This window comes from Hemicordylus capensis, chromosome 3, assembly GCF_027244095.1.
Source record: "Hemicordylus capensis ecotype Gifberg chromosome 3, rHemCap1.1.pri, whole genome shotgun sequence".
In the NCBI taxonomy this organism is placed as follows: Eukaryota; Metazoa; Chordata; class Lepidosauria; order Squamata; family Cordylidae; genus Hemicordylus; species Hemicordylus capensis.
In genome coordinates, this window is record NC_069659.1 from 243066179 (window position 1) to 243081678 (window position 15500).

The following is a 15500-nucleotide window of genomic DNA, read 5'->3' on the forward strand; positions in this document are numbered from 1 at the left end:
CAGTTTTTGACTGTGTGAATGAACTTGCAACCTTTTGCATGCAAAACAGATCATTGAGTTATGATCTCTCTGTTAGAGCTGGGCTCTTGCAGCATCAGCTCTCAGGAGCAATATCTCCTAATGGCCACTAGGGGCTTTAGGAGCATAGATAGAGAGTACAAGACTCCTCCCTTCTTTGTTCCCTCTGATTTAGCCTCTCAGTAGTCTTTCCCAGAAATAGTTGTTGGTTAGTCTCTCTCCCTCCCACTTCAACCTTAAGGTTCAACCTGTTTTCCCAGGCTTTTAACTGATTTTTTTTTTTAAAATAGTGTGTGTTTATCGTGTTCTTTATCTGTTTTATGCATTTTAAATGTTTTATATTTTATGTTTTCATCTATACACTGCCTAGAGATTTCTGTATTAGGTGGTATTGACAGTCAATAAATAAACAGATAAGCAGATAAACAGATAGATAGATAGATAAATAAATAAATAATAAGCTCAGCTAGAATAGGCTGCAGGCTTTCCTATTTGTTTGTTACTATTAAATAAACCCTTGTTTTCTTCAAACATAAACAACTGTATCCAGACCTCCTGCATGTCTGAGTTCTCACAATACTGGTTTTACTCTGCTGATAGGGCTTGGACAGCCATCTTCCCCTACAAAGAGTGATGGACCCAGAGACCAGTGACTGAAAAAGGATAGCCGAGATTAGGGCTGTGCACAAAACTGGATAGCCGGGTTTGGTTTGGGTGGGGTGTGTGTCTCCAGAAGTCCCCTCCCCAGCCAGCCTCCATTATATTCCAAATTGCCTGGTTCAGGTGCTCTGCGGTCCATTCCAGGCCTCACCCCCGTGGCGGGGGCCATTTTGTAGGCCACCACACATGCCCAATGGGCTTCTGTATGGCTGGGTCCACACACATCCCTACTAGAGAGTAACATAGAAAGCCAAGCAAAGATAAAAGCCACGGAAATGGAGACAGCACAAGGATTCCAGATGATTGAAAAGTTGAAAGGTCACGACTACAGATTCTGTTTTTTCAAGATGGAGATGCTCCTCAAGAGTCATGGACTCCTCAAGAGTCATGGACTCTTCCCAAACTGTATCTAGTAAGGAAACTAGGCAATATAAGATGCAGAGAAGGAGAAATTATTTCCTGGCATATAAATGAAATGTTAGAAATAGCTCAACAACTACAAGTAGATTCATTTCCTACCAGAGAATCTACTCTCAGAACGCATCAGGCATTAAAAACTACAAAACCCAGGACCCCATGAGCTTTTTGTTCTGAGAGTGGTTAGCACCCTATGTACACTACACCCCCACCCACTCTGGGCCACACTGATGCTCCCCAAGTGGAGTTATGGGGCTGCTGAAATCCCCCATTATTCCCTATGGAGGAAAGCTTAAAGCAAACTTTAAAAAGCAAACTTTGGGGAGGGGAAAAATAAAAATAACCCCTTTCACCAATTTCTTTAAAATATGGGTGGTATCAGGCACTCATGGGGGCACTACCACCTGACACACTCTTCTACCCCCCAAACCCCTTTTCTGTCCCAAATCTGCCACAAAGACATGCCAACTTCAAAAGAATTTTTTAAAAGACCCCTTTGACCAATTTATTTGAAATGTGGGTGGTAGCTTCCTTGTACCCATTGGATGCTACCACCCACCACAACCCACTCTGGGCCACCCTGGTACCCCTCCTCTGGCAGTAATAACTATGGCTGCTGAAATCCCCATTATTCCCTATTGGGAAAAGCTTAAAGATGTGTGAACTTCAAAAATCTTTTAAAAACCACCCCTTTACCCAATTGCTTTGAAATTTGGGTGGTAGCTTCTACCCATTGGGCACTACCACCCAACCCACTTTGGCTACAAAATGGAGGTCCAAATCTCTGAATTTCCCCGTCAGAATCTGGGGTGATTTGTTTTGTACCCAAATCTGGGCAATTGAGCTTTAAGCAATTGTTTTATCTACAAATCACCAAACAAATCATTTTGTACCTGAATCGTTTTGCACATCCCTACTAATGTCCACTAGGGGCTTTAGGAGCATAGATAGAGAGTGCAGGACGCCACCCCTCTTTGTTCTCCCTGAATTAGTCTCTCAGTAGTCTCTCCCAGAGATAGTTGTTGGTTAGTCTCTCTCCCCCTTCAACCATAAGCTCAGCTAGCTTTCCTTTTTTGTTTGTTACATCTGAATAAATCCTTGTTTTTCTCCAACTTAAACAACTGTCTCCAGACAGTAGTGGAATGAGGCTGACGGCGGCCTGTGCGCGGCCACCGCAGCCCCTGGCCCCACCCCCCAAGTCTGACATCAGACGCAGCATGGCTAGCTGCGCCCTTCTCCCAGGTCCTCCATCCGCAGGCCCAGCCAGGCCTGCCTCCCTCCCCAGTGCCCACCAAGCCGCCCCTTACTTAGAAACAAATCCTCCCCCATTATTGGGGCTGCCACCAGGGGATCAGACAAGGGCGAGCGGAGTAGCTGATACAGGCCAGTCTGGTCTCATTACCTCCTCAGAAGCTGAGCGACAGCTGAGACCAACACGGAGACTTTGGTGCAGCGACAAGACTAGGAGCGGCTCTCCCTGCCCAATTAGGGAGCGCTCCGAATGGGGGCCTCACGGCATACCTCCTCCCGAGGAAAAGATGCTAGACTGCCCTATTTCTCTGTGTCCAGTGGGAAGGGAAGCTTGCGCCCATCTAATGCAGGTTAACTGCTATCTGGCTTGGGTGGTGAGTGTGCGCGGGGGGGGGGACTGTGAGGACCAGCCAGACCCCCCTCTGCAACGACCACTGGGGAATAGCTGCAGGACAACAATGGATCACCCACCGGGTGATGGTCATCCTCCCCTTTAGCCTTCGTGAAGCAAGCTCCTTACAGCGTGGCTTTGCCCCTAGTAAACTGTTTTATAAGCGAGTGGTGTTCTTCCCTTTATTCAGGCTTCTGTGCTGCAAGCGGCTTGGAGTGTGTCTTCGCCTCCTGTAAGCTAGTTTGTAAGGAAGCACACATGCATGGAGAATGGCTGGTCCCTCTTTGGGAAGGTCTCATTGCTCTTCAGCACGACTGGCTGTATTAGGCGCCTTGTGTCACAAAGAAACAGCAGCCGCCATGGGACCCTCCGCTGGAGCGGGAAAGGCTTGCATGCTTTTCAGAGGGCAGTAAGGCTGGAGCCACTTGGAAAGGCAAAAAAGGGAGGGGGGCCTTCTAAGAGGAATCCCCCTCTTAGGACATCCGCCTCTTGGAAATCCCCCTCTTAGGACACCGCGGCATGGGCACACTCCAAAACAGAAGAGCAGACAAGGAGGCTGACGTGACTGCCGAAGAGGGCTAAGTTAAAAGGTGAAAGTAAATGCTAGCCAATCAGCCGAATGTGAAAAAGGAAAAAACTGTTTCTACAATAATGGGAAACCAACAACAACAACAAAACCTAGTTAAAAACTAGAAAAAAGTGAAGGATAATGCCCCCGTGTCTAACGTTAGACATGGGGGGCGTGTCTGGGCCGTGCTCACGGCCCCTGATTGGTGGGCAGCCCAGGTTTTCTGAACCCTTTCCCCCAATGGTGGCTCCGCCCCAGTTTCCAGACCTTCTGCTTGACTGAGTTCTCACTGTACTGGTCTTACTCTGCTTATAGAGGTTGGACTGCCATCTTCCCCTACACTCTCCACTATTTACACCCACTTCACATTACTTGACAAAGGCTGGGTGAAGATGAAAGGGTCCTTTGCATGCCATGAAGGTGTCGTAGAGTTTGGATTCACTGAAATAAATCAGAACTCATGAAATGTTAGGTCCTCGGGCATAGTAGGAAGGCAGACAACACAGAAATGTTGCTGAAGCTAAGCAGATTTGCATCTGGTCAATGCTTGGCTGGAACAGTATCAGGCAATGCTGTGAATTCCACATTGAGTTATATTAAAAATGAGATGTACATGCAGTTAATAAATAAATATAGAGAGGAAATTTTAAGAGGCTCGGCTGTCCTCGTAATGTTTTCTTCTGATCAAGGTCATTTTTTGATGTCTTTTTGAAGAGATGGAGAATGATTTTTTGATTTTCATTTTACAGTTTATATGGGGGAACAAAGAATTCTGTCTTCTCAGTAACAAACTGAAAGCCACGAATGCCAAGGCATGCAGTTATGCAGTAATAGACCGGCTTTGTCTCCAAGGCATTTCTGCATTTATAGGACGCAATGAGAAAAACCTAAATGTGGTAGGTGGACTCTCTATTTATTTCTTTTGAAAAACCATGCACAAAACAACGAACAAAGCTTATATCAATTACAGGCAGTCCAGCACACCATTTGTACATAGGAGTCTATATTATATTTTGAATTGTAAATCCCTACTACAGTAGACCTCAAGGTTATGTTGGCTGTCTTTGTGACCCAGTGTGGCACAGCGGTGTAACTATAATAGGGCAAGGAGAGACAGTTGTCTGCGGGCCCACTGCCTTGGGGGGCCCCCCAGAGGCAAGTCACATGACTGGCTCCCCCAGCCACGCACCCGCCTGGGCTTCGTTCAGTTGTATTCATCCTCTGAAACTGATGTGAATGTTAAGACCTGGAGCTACGAGAACAGCATGTCTTTCTCTAGTACCATTCAATGACTTGTAAATTTTACTATGCCACTATTCAGCCTCATTTAAGATTTCTTTACTTCATAAGCTAAGCTTCAGTTACGGTGGGGGGGGGGGCAATTTTAAAATCTTGTCTCTGGGCCCATTCCAACCTTCATACGCCCCTGGTGTGGCACCTACCCGCCACCCCTGACTCGGGGAGGGGGAGTCGAGAGAAAGTGGGGACAAACCTTCCCTACCTTAGGGATGTGCACGGACTGGTTCATGGTCACAATGGTCGACCATGAACCTAATGGTTAGAGCTCAAGCTAGTTTGTCAGTTCGACCAGCCCAGCTGGTCAGTCTGACAAATGGGCTCATGGAGCAGTGATTCGATCCGAATTCAAACCAAACTGCTGCATGTGGTCCATACACACCCTTACCATATATTAAATGTAAAATGTTGTTTGGCCTTTCTTTGTTGTAATGCTACTGTACTATACATCCCAGATGCTATATGGATGCTATATCCTGCACATCGATGTTGCTCTATAAATAAGAACAACATTCCTCCAGGGGATAATTCTTAAAGCTGCTTATAACACGTTTTCACCAACTACAATTTTTCTGCAAATAGGTAAAGTTAACCCTGCTAACTGAGCAAAGAGACCCCTTTCGAAGTGGTGATTCTCTTATATTTATCAGGCGGAGAGGAACTGGCTCTGTCCATCCCCAGCAGAGCATCCCTCCAGTGGCTGTTCCTGGTATCTGCCTTATGTTTCTTCTTAGTTTGTGAGCCCTTTGGGGACCGGGACCACCTTATTTCTGTATTAATTTTTCTAAGTAAACGGCTTTGTAAACTTTAGTTGAAGTGTGGTTTATAAATATTCATAGTAGAAGTAGTAGTAGTAGTAAGTTAAATGTAAGACAAGAGTGGCATGATCTGTATTTGTTGCTAGAACTTGGAAACAAAAATCATGGAAGTGAATTTGGCACATCGTATACTTTCGCTTTCACTTAAATCTTCCAAGCTCAATGGTAGCATAACTGTATTATAATTAATGCGTTCTGTTAGTGGCTTATGAATTCAATTCTAGTTAAGTGCAAGTCTCTTCCTGAGTCTAGGAAGGCACTTTTAAAAGTGATGTTATACTTTAGCGGCACATAGAAATGGTATCTATTCATCTCAGCACAATATCTAAACAATATTGCTGGTGTCTCCCATGTGTGTGTGTGCATTTTAGTCTGTTAGCCCTTTCGGGGAAAGGAACCCAAAATTAATTACTTAATTCCTTCAGTAATTCATTCCTTAAGTTTTGAATTCCTTTTACTATATATAAGTTTAAAAGCTGGTATAAATACTCTACACAGCAACCACTAGCTAGATGCAACAACTAGAGACTCTGAATGGGGTTGTGCATTTCAAGCCACCACAAAAGTTCAGTTGGGCACATATAAGCATTACTACCTGGATGAAGAATGAACAACTAGGTATGTATTTACACTCTGAAGCCTGCGGACACATACAGTCTATCATATCATGTATGTTCTACTGCAGGGGTGGGTAACCTGTCAACAAACATGATACGAGTTGTTGTCCAACAATAATAGACTACATGGTTGGCTCAAGTTGGCTACTCCTGCTCTGCTGTCTGGAGAATTGTGTTGTTTGGACTTGTATAACAAACCCACTCATTTCTTCCTGGAGAACAGTCTGAGAAGCAACTTCTAAAAATACTTCCATCCTGTTGTTTTTCCAGAGCCTAGCAGATGTGTATGCTGGAATCTTTCCTGATTTTTCTTCTGTAAAAACTTTCATCCACTGGGGACAGGTACAGTTTAACACATTTCTAAACATTTTCTAAACATTTCAAAGCTCAGAGATCAATGTTCCATACCTAACACAAATTCAATGTGTCTGATTAATTATCTAAATTAGATCTAATTAGATTGAATTATCTAAATTAGATGTATCTCAATCTAAAACTTCCTTATTTGTAATTTTCGCTGTCCATGCGTATCTCATGGACAATGAGAATTACGAATAAGGAATTTTTAGATCGAGTTGAACCAATAATATCGCTAGAAGCTAAGATTACCAAACATAGACTGACATATTTTGGTAATGTCATGCGAGCTGACTCACTCAGAAAGACAATTATGCTGGGAATGATCAGCAGGAAATGGAGACGGGGACGGCCTTGTGCTCGGTGGCTGCATGTTATAAAAAATGACACTGGAGTGACCATGGCAGCCTTAAAGGAAGCTGTCTGAGATGGGATGGCATGGAGTGCAGTGATCCGTGAAGTGACCAAGAGTCGGACACGACTGACCGGATAGAGAGAGAGATTAATTATCCAAGTTGGGTGACAAAATTTCATCTTTTACAGAGGCATTTTCAAAATTAGTTGCTGACATCCTGATCTAGACAGTGTGAGAGCATGGTGGGAAGTCACGTGACATTCTGTGCTGCAGATAACATTGTCACATCAGCTGTGCCTGTATGTGCAGTGCGAAGAGATTATCCCTGAAATGTGCATGATTCGTGATGTGATTGAAGTCAAATTGAATCAGCCAGGTTCGATTTGAAAGCAAATCTGCAAACTCAAATCTGATTAGATTAGATTTGAGTTGGATTAGATTTTATTTGGATTCAGATCGATTTGACCCACCTTGAAAGGTCCTGGGAACACCAAATTGGGGTGGTGGGTAGGTCTCCATGGTGCCACCTACCACCCATGGCAATATAACATTGCCAGGTTCTGTGCGGCAGCATCCAAAATCCATTGGATGCTGGCAAGTGGTGAGTCCAAGCAGCCCTAGACTTAACACCTGCTGGCTCTTGCATACTACAATTCAGTCATACAACACAGTGCACCATCCGAAAGACTTATGCTTCTCCCACTTTTTGTGCTATAACTTTGCACTTTTAATATGTAGTTATATAGTCTTGCTGTACTTATCACTTAGGCTTTTATTCAATTATGCCTTTTTGTGCCTTTTATCCCTTTTTATCCTTTATGTCTTGTGTGCCCTTTTACGTTATTTAATGCCCTTTTATTTGTTTAAATGCTTTTTAATGTTTCCCTAGGCCTTTTAACATATTGTTATGCATTATAAACTTTGCACTGTGTATAGGGAATAATAGGGATATGAAGCAGCCCTATCCCTAACCCTTACATGGATCCCTTTATTTATTTATTTATTTATTTATTTATTTATTTATTTATTTATTTATTTATTTATTTATTTAAAAAGCTAAGCTCTAGCCCTTGTAGAAGTTGAGTTGTGAAGCAAAATGTGCGGTCACTATTTTTGAAGTGTTTATATTCTTTGGTGTATAATAACTTTTCTTCATAATGAATCCCAATGAGGATTAATTATTAGGATTAATGAATCACAATGAGAAATCTGTGATATATAGGATATATGAAGCCCACCCCTGTTTTTACTTAGTAACTTTTGCTTAGGTTTTAGTATCATGTCTGAAGAAAGGGGGATGCCCTAAGAGATCTCCCAAAGACAGCCTTTACACCTTGTCCCAGAGATACATTGGGTGAGTCTTTTCTGGAGGCTTTTCAGGCAGCAGACTTTACTGCAAGTTTACCACAAGACTTTACTGTGAGTTTGGGGCATAAAGGACACTCCGATGCGAAAAGAATATATTTTTGCCCTGAACATAAATTTGGCAAGATTCCAATATGGATCGAGAAACCCAAATTGTGTGTGAAGTGCTCTCTGAAATATTGGGCCGTTAGGTGAATGCACATCGACTCTCCCAAAGTAAAGTCATGGTAAAGTTGCTGTCTGAAAAATCTCCTGCAAATCAGAACCACACATGCAGTCTTCAATCCTAGATCATATTTGCACTTTATCATTTTCCATGCCCATAATGCAAATGTTAAAACATACATACAGCTAGAATGGCAGAGAAGAGAAATCAGGCGACAGAATTGTCCTGCCCTGTGTGATCTGCTGGTAGAGCCAGTTTTAGCAATTGTATCTGTCCCTTGCTTGGTGACATCTTGCAGCTCTCAATATTTAATAATAGGATTTAGGATTTGGTTTTTCGTTCATGATCACAACAATGATTTGGAACATATTGGAAATTCCTTCAGTCAAGAATGCTCTACCTTAATTGGTATGATCCTCCGTTGCAGCATCAGTATTAGAAAGTAAGAAATATAAGACAGGATAGATGGGATATCTTTGGACCAGTTTTGTTTTGGCCTGAGGGCATCAGGCATTAGTAGTGCAAAACATCACAATAGTTCTGCATTTCTAACACAGTTCATACTTCATGAGAGCTGGTGTCTGGTGGTGGCAAAGATTCAGCAGCTAATCAGGATTTCCCTCATTTGAATTGCTTCTCGGATATGAACTCACCAGGTGGCCTTAAGCAAGCTGCCTCCTCAGTCTCAGCCGCTCTCTTCCCTAGTTGTAATATGGGGATAATCATTCTTTTTTACATAACAGGGTTGTAAGAATTACTGTATTTACCTGAATCCAAGACAGGTTCTTTGATGTTAGAAATTGGTGCGTGTGTGTGGGGGGGTCATCTTAAATTCAGGGTCCTCTTCCTTTTGGATTAATAATATAACCTATATTTAACCCATATTTTTTAAGAAGGTCATCTTAAATGAAGGGTTATCTTTGATCTGGGTAAATATGGTACATCAAGATAATATACCTGAAGTGCTCCCCATACTCAAAAAGCACTATACAAACGCTAAATGTAGTTATTACTAATAATGCTAAACAGACCCCACACACACACACACAAACAACTGAAGGTCATCCTGACAGTGCACCAGGATGTCCTTGAGTGATGTTGAGGTGGGTGTGCTCTAGGTGTGTCTCTGCCCCTCTTTGTGTGTGGGGGGTCATGTTTGTTAGAACCAGGTATTCTCCTCAAATGAAGTGTTACATATTTCTGAGTAAAGACATTTAGGATGAATCTGCAGGGGTATGATGTTTCTTGAGTTCCACAGAGCTATATTAACCACATACATTGCAGGAGGGTTGGCAGCTGTGGGTCAGCCAGAAATAGGTGAGAGGAAAATTCAGTAGCATACCCCGGGGTATCTTTGTATGTGGAAGGAGGAAGTACATAGATTTTGAAACCCAAAGTCTATTCTTCAACTGCATTTTTAAAAAACCAACTAGGAATGTGCACTGGACCGGTCCGGGGCCATTGCAGAGGCCTCCGAACTGGTCCGGATTGGGGCCAGTCCAGTGGTCCGTAGGGGGGGCATGTAGCGGGGGTAGTACTCACCCCTCTCGCTGTTTCCCCCCCTCCAGCGCACGACTTCCTAGCAAAGATTTTCGGGTGGCAGCGTTCCTCCCTGCCGCCCCTGCCCCCGTCGTTGCCCTGCAAAAGCAGAAGTTGAGAGTACGCATGCGCCCATCGCGGTGCGCGCGCACCCCTCACCGCCATGCGCACTGCACGCATCACACATTGCGTGCACATGCAACGTGTGAGGTGTGTGGCATGCGTGGTGGTGGCGACGGGCACGTGCCACGATGGGCTCATGCGTGCTCTCAACATCCACTTCTGCAGGGCAACGACACAGGCAGGGGTGACAGGGAGGAACGCTACCACCCCAAATTCTTTGCTAGAAAGTCGTGCGCCGGAGGGGGGGAAGCAGTGAGAGGGGTGAGTACTACCCCCCCGGCCTTAAAGCAACATGTCCCCCAGTGCCTGACCACACCTGTGGCTCCATGCACATCCCTAAAACCAACTAGCATTTGCCCCTGCTAACTTGGCAAGGAGGCACCTTTTACCGTGGTGATTCTCTTTATTTAACAGGGGGAGAGTAACTGGCCCTATCCACCCCCAGCACAGTACCTCCAGTGACTGTTGCTGGTGTCTATCTTATGTTTCTTTTAGATTGTGAGTCCTTTGGGGACAGGGATCCATCTTATTTATTTATTATTTCTTTCTAATATTTCTAATATTTCTTTCTAATATTTCTAAATATTATTTATTTATTATTTCCCTGCACCATTTTTGGAAGGGCAGTATAGAAAACAAATTAATAGTAAAATAAAAATAATTATAGACACATTATTTATTTGAAATTACTTTCCTGATATGCCAATGTTTTAACAAGAGTTTTATTCATATATTAAAAGGGGTGGAGACGAATTCTGATAACTCAACCCCCTAGATTTGGGATTTGCATGTGAATATCCACTTCAAAATTTAAAAAATTGAAAATTGATCACATTGTGCATAACATTTTGTCCTCTTTTTAGGTTTTCCAAACAAACGAATTAAAATATTTTGATTATGGCAATAAGAACAAAGCTGTATACAACAAGGTAAGGGACAGCGTGGTAGTCAAAGGATTTGTCATATGAAAGATTCAAATGAATACTTTTGCTGTTAGTTAAAAATTTAGTGTATAAAATGTTGTAGCTTTTGACATCATACTCATTTTTTGGAAGTTGTGAAAGAACACATCAAAGAGATAATTTATGGAAAGAGTCATTCTATATAATTGAATGCATTTAATTTTCTTCATATTTCTAATCTTCTCCTCAACAGACCACTCCTCCATTTTATGAGGTAGAAGACATGACTTTGCCAACAGCTGTGTGGAATGGTGGAAAGGACATTGTTGAGACCAAAAAGGACATTGCATTGTTGCTTCCTCGCATCACTCATTTAGTTTTCCATAAGTATATTCCTGAATGGCAGCATTTAGATTTCATTTGGGGTCTTGATGCTCCAAAGCGCATGTACCCAGATGTGCTTTCTCTGCTGCAGAAATATAAATAAGGTCTTAATATGAGGTGTTCATATATCCCACATTAATGTGGAAACTTGAAACATCAGTAAATTATACAGTGTATATCAGAATCCCCCCTCCATATATATATATATATTTACAAATATTTAAAATATCATCTTCAAAAAATTCAATAATGGAATTGATAAGATACTATAACAGAATTTAAAGTTTTTAAAAGTACTAGAAGAAAAATCAAAGCAGCAGAGGAAAATAGTCATTTAGGTATCTAGATATCTAATGTAGCTCTACTGTATTTCTAATACAGTAGCCCTCAAAATTCTCTGAGAGTCAGGTTTTTACCATTCAGCAGAAAATGCATTTATATTTCAGTTTTAACTATTATTGTTTCAAGACTGGCTATGGATTCCTTATTCTATAAGGAATCCATAGCCAGTCTTGAAACAATAATAGCCCTTAGTTTGCATCAGAAGCCCTTAATTCCTCAATTAACTGGACAGCGAGCCTTGGAATAGTCTATGCTTGTGGAGTGACAAAGCATTTGGAATGCATATATCACATGTATTATGCAGAAGGCCCTCATTTTTCATGGGGGTTACATTCCCAGCTACTATCCTTGCACCAATGGGAATCTTGGGGTTAGGTTCCTCAGTGCAAAGAAAAGTTCTAAAAATCACTGCAAAAAACCCAGAAACAAGAGGAGTACAGGACACAGCCTTGTACAGGACACAAGAGGAGTACAGGACACTCCAGATCCTCCAGTAATGCCCCCCCAAACCTCAAAATCCTCTGACTTCCACCCCCCAAAAGCACCCCAACATGACTCCATGCTATCTCCAGAAGCTGGAAATGCCACGAGAATTCTGTAATGGATGCACAGGAACTATGAATGGAAAAATTCACCTCCGCGATAATGAAATTGAGTATATATTGCCCAACCACAAATAGCTGAAACTATGATGGGAGAACCTATGCAAAATGAGGCCCTCCTATATGATTTGAAGAGTTTGTGGGTGATTTGTGTGAAATAAAGTTGCACTTTCCAATTACCTACAAACACCAAATTCTGCATACACAATCCTGTCACTGAAATTAGCTGAATAGACTACTTTTTACAATGGAAGATGCTGATGAAAAGGTTTAAACTTTTATTTTATTTTATTTTGTAGCAGGAATTCTGAATATAATCCTCAGATTTCAACTGTTATTGTTCTGAACATATTTCTTATACTGTATGATCAGATCAATAATTCAAAAACAATATCCTGCCCAAGAGAAGCAAAATATCTTTCTCAGATTCTAATTTACCATATATGTTTTTAAGTCAATAAGATGAATGTTTTGAAATTGAAATCCTGAACACTTCAAGCTGTCCTTTTACTGCCCTTTCCCCAGCACATTAATAAAGCATTCTATTAAAGACATTTAATTAGTTGAAATTGTCTGTAAGTGTAATCGATGCGAAATGACTTTGCCCAATCAACGACAGGCCTCACCTACTAGTGGACTAGTTAAACAATAATCCAGTTGTGACCTGCATACGGTAAGATCTCTGTCTAACCCTACCTGGAGCCCTTTCTCAAAACCGCCTGAGAGGGCTTTGGGGCAGGTGGCAAGGAAGGAAGAAGCTTGCCTTCCCTGCAGATGACTAGGCCGCTGGGTCTGAGAGAGTCAGGCTGCCCCAGGCAGTGCAAAGGTGTGGGGGTTTGGGTCACGTCATCCCACCCCCCAGATATCCCAACTTGCACCATCCAAGTGTGTGGTGCATTGTGGGGATCCCTCCATTGACGGCCAGGAGCCTGCTCCTGGGCCAGCACCAACTGGGTGCAGCTGCTGCTCACACACAAGTAGCTGGCCCAGGGTAAGGGAGTGCATGGTCCCTTAACCTTGGCTAACAGCTGGGTTAAATAGTGGGGCTAGGCAGTGCCGCCCCTTTGGGATCAGGCCCAATCTTGGTAGTTCTCACCTGCAACAGCCACAAACCAACAACAGCCACAAACCAACAAGACCTAACTAGATGGCGCAAGGCAGGAAAATCAATCCAGCATGCGAACTGCAAAGAAAGAAGGGCAAGGCAAAAACACACCAACACACTGAAGCAGAACATAAAGTAACACGCATCTGGTTCTTCTGCTCTTCTCTTCATGTGCAAAATATATGTGTTTTGCCTGTGGGGAAAGAAATGCCTCAGACTGTGTCTGGTCTGCCACATCTTTTCTGGAGGCGACACTGGGCCCCAGGCATGTGGTGGTACCAGTGCAGTGGCATGCATGCGTGTTTGAGTTTGGTTTGTGCTGCTAGCTATAAGAGGGGAAAGACAAGTGGGCTCTGAAAAAATTGAAGGGATAGGAATGTCCAGCTCAGAGGTGGGTCAGTGGAGGCCACACACGACATGGTGTGGCAGGAGACCACCTACTCATCATGGCTGGTGCATGCGTTTCGTGTGTGTGTGTGTGTGTGTGTGTGTGTGTGTGTGTGTGTGTGTCAGCGGAACCAAACTGGAGAAGGGAAAAAGAGGGGGGCTCTGAAAAAATTAAAGGGTTAGGAAAGTCCAGCTCAGAGGCGGGACAGAGGCCACACATGGTATGCTGTGGCGAGAGACCACTTACTCATCATGTCCATACCAGAGCATGCGTGTCTGGTGTGTGTGTGTGTGTGTGTGTGTGTGTGTGTGCCTGTCAGCAGAACCAAATGAGAGGGAAGGGGGGGAATAAATAGAATTCACAAACACATATATACAGTACACATTAAACAAGTATATATACAAATCCAGCTATATAGCAGCGATACAGTAATATTTACACCATCAACATCTATACACAAACTGGACCAAAAACACTATCTACGGAAAGGAAAGGAAAAACCTCTGCTACTGCTGCTGACAAAACACACACACACACACACACACACACACACACACACACACACACACACACCAGAAGAAACCTCCATGCACGCACACATGCATGAGCACGCACACATGCACGCACACATGTGTGCGCACATATGCACACACAACACCTATCTACACAAACACATATTTAAAGGCACTGAAATATTTACAAATACACATTCTGGCGTCCCACTGCCCTCCCTCAAAGCAACAGAAACATAGCACAATTAAAAATATTAACACATCTACATGTTTTCAAATGTACTTTTTAACAAATCTTCATATTTACACATCTACAGAGTGCCACAGTGGTACAAACTGCCTAGTGTCTGTGTGTGCCCCCACGGCCTCCAGAATGCTGTGGTCAGGTGGAACCAGGGGCTAGTTCAGCACCGAGTTACGCCAGTGGGGAGGTGTATCCAGTTGCCAAGTCATAGCACTAGCAGGCACATTGCAACTTGGCATGGCTGAAGGAGGAAGCAGGAGGGAGTGGAAGCTGCTGCCGGGCAGGTGACCGGCACCATGGATCAACCAATGCCAATCACTCGCCCAGCTCAACCTCCAGATCTGGATTGCCCAGCCGGGGGAGGTTAACCCTAAGGAAAACCAGCTGCTACACCAAGCCAGGGTCCAACTGGGACCGCGCGAGACTTGGTGGTGGGTTGCCCAGAACTGCGCACAGTCCAACTCAGGGTCTTCTTCCACTGTCTCCTTCAAGTACTGGGCAACGCATTGTGCAGCACTGGTGGGCCTGGAAGGCTTAGCCTCCCTCAAACCGGGCAAGGCACCAAGGCACACCCACTTAAGCCACTGGGCCTATTTAGCAGGAGGAACTGCCTGCTGCATTGGCACCGCTGCCTGGGATGCTGTGCCCCCAGACTTGAAGAAGGTGTGGGAGCTCAAGGGTCACCCACACTACTGCTGCTGGGTGTGGGTCATGCAGTATCGGAGGGCACACCATCACCACCCTCCTGGTCTCTGCGGGTCCTGGTGACCTCCTCCTCCATAACTCTCTTGACCAAGAGGTCACTCCACCTGGGAAAGTCATCCACACAAACGACATTGCCCTTGATGATTGGGTCACAGAGACTAGCCAGGACATAGTCCTCCCTGTCACCCAACTCATCGACCAGCCTGTTGATAACCCCGGCCCTCAGCCTTCCAGGAAGAACACGCTCCTCTGGTGTGGTCAGTGAAGTCCAGAGTTCACCCACCTCCAGGAGGAGAGCTGCGGGCAGGGCCTGGCTCAGAGGATTGGTGTTGTCATACAACCTCTTCATGGAAAACAGGAAGGGCTTGAGTGCAG

The 15500-nt window shown here is 43.9% G+C and overlaps 1 protein-coding gene across 1 annotated transcript in view; it reads left to right on the forward strand.

The window, feature by feature from the left end:
* LOC128352440 (lipase member M-like) overlaps positions 1–11330 on the forward strand; it is a 32218-nt gene extending 20888 nt beyond the window's left edge. The window contains exons 6-9 of the mRNA XM_053313032.1: positions 4055–4201; positions 6307–6378; positions 10805–10870; positions 11097–11330. Of these exons, the coding sequence (XP_053169007.1) occupies positions 4055–4201; positions 6307–6378; positions 10805–10870; positions 11097–11330 (519 nt within the window). The remainder of the gene's footprint in view (positions 1–4054; positions 4202–6306; positions 6379–10804; positions 10871–11096) is intronic.
* The last annotated feature ends 4170 nt before the right edge of the window (positions 11331–15500 follow it).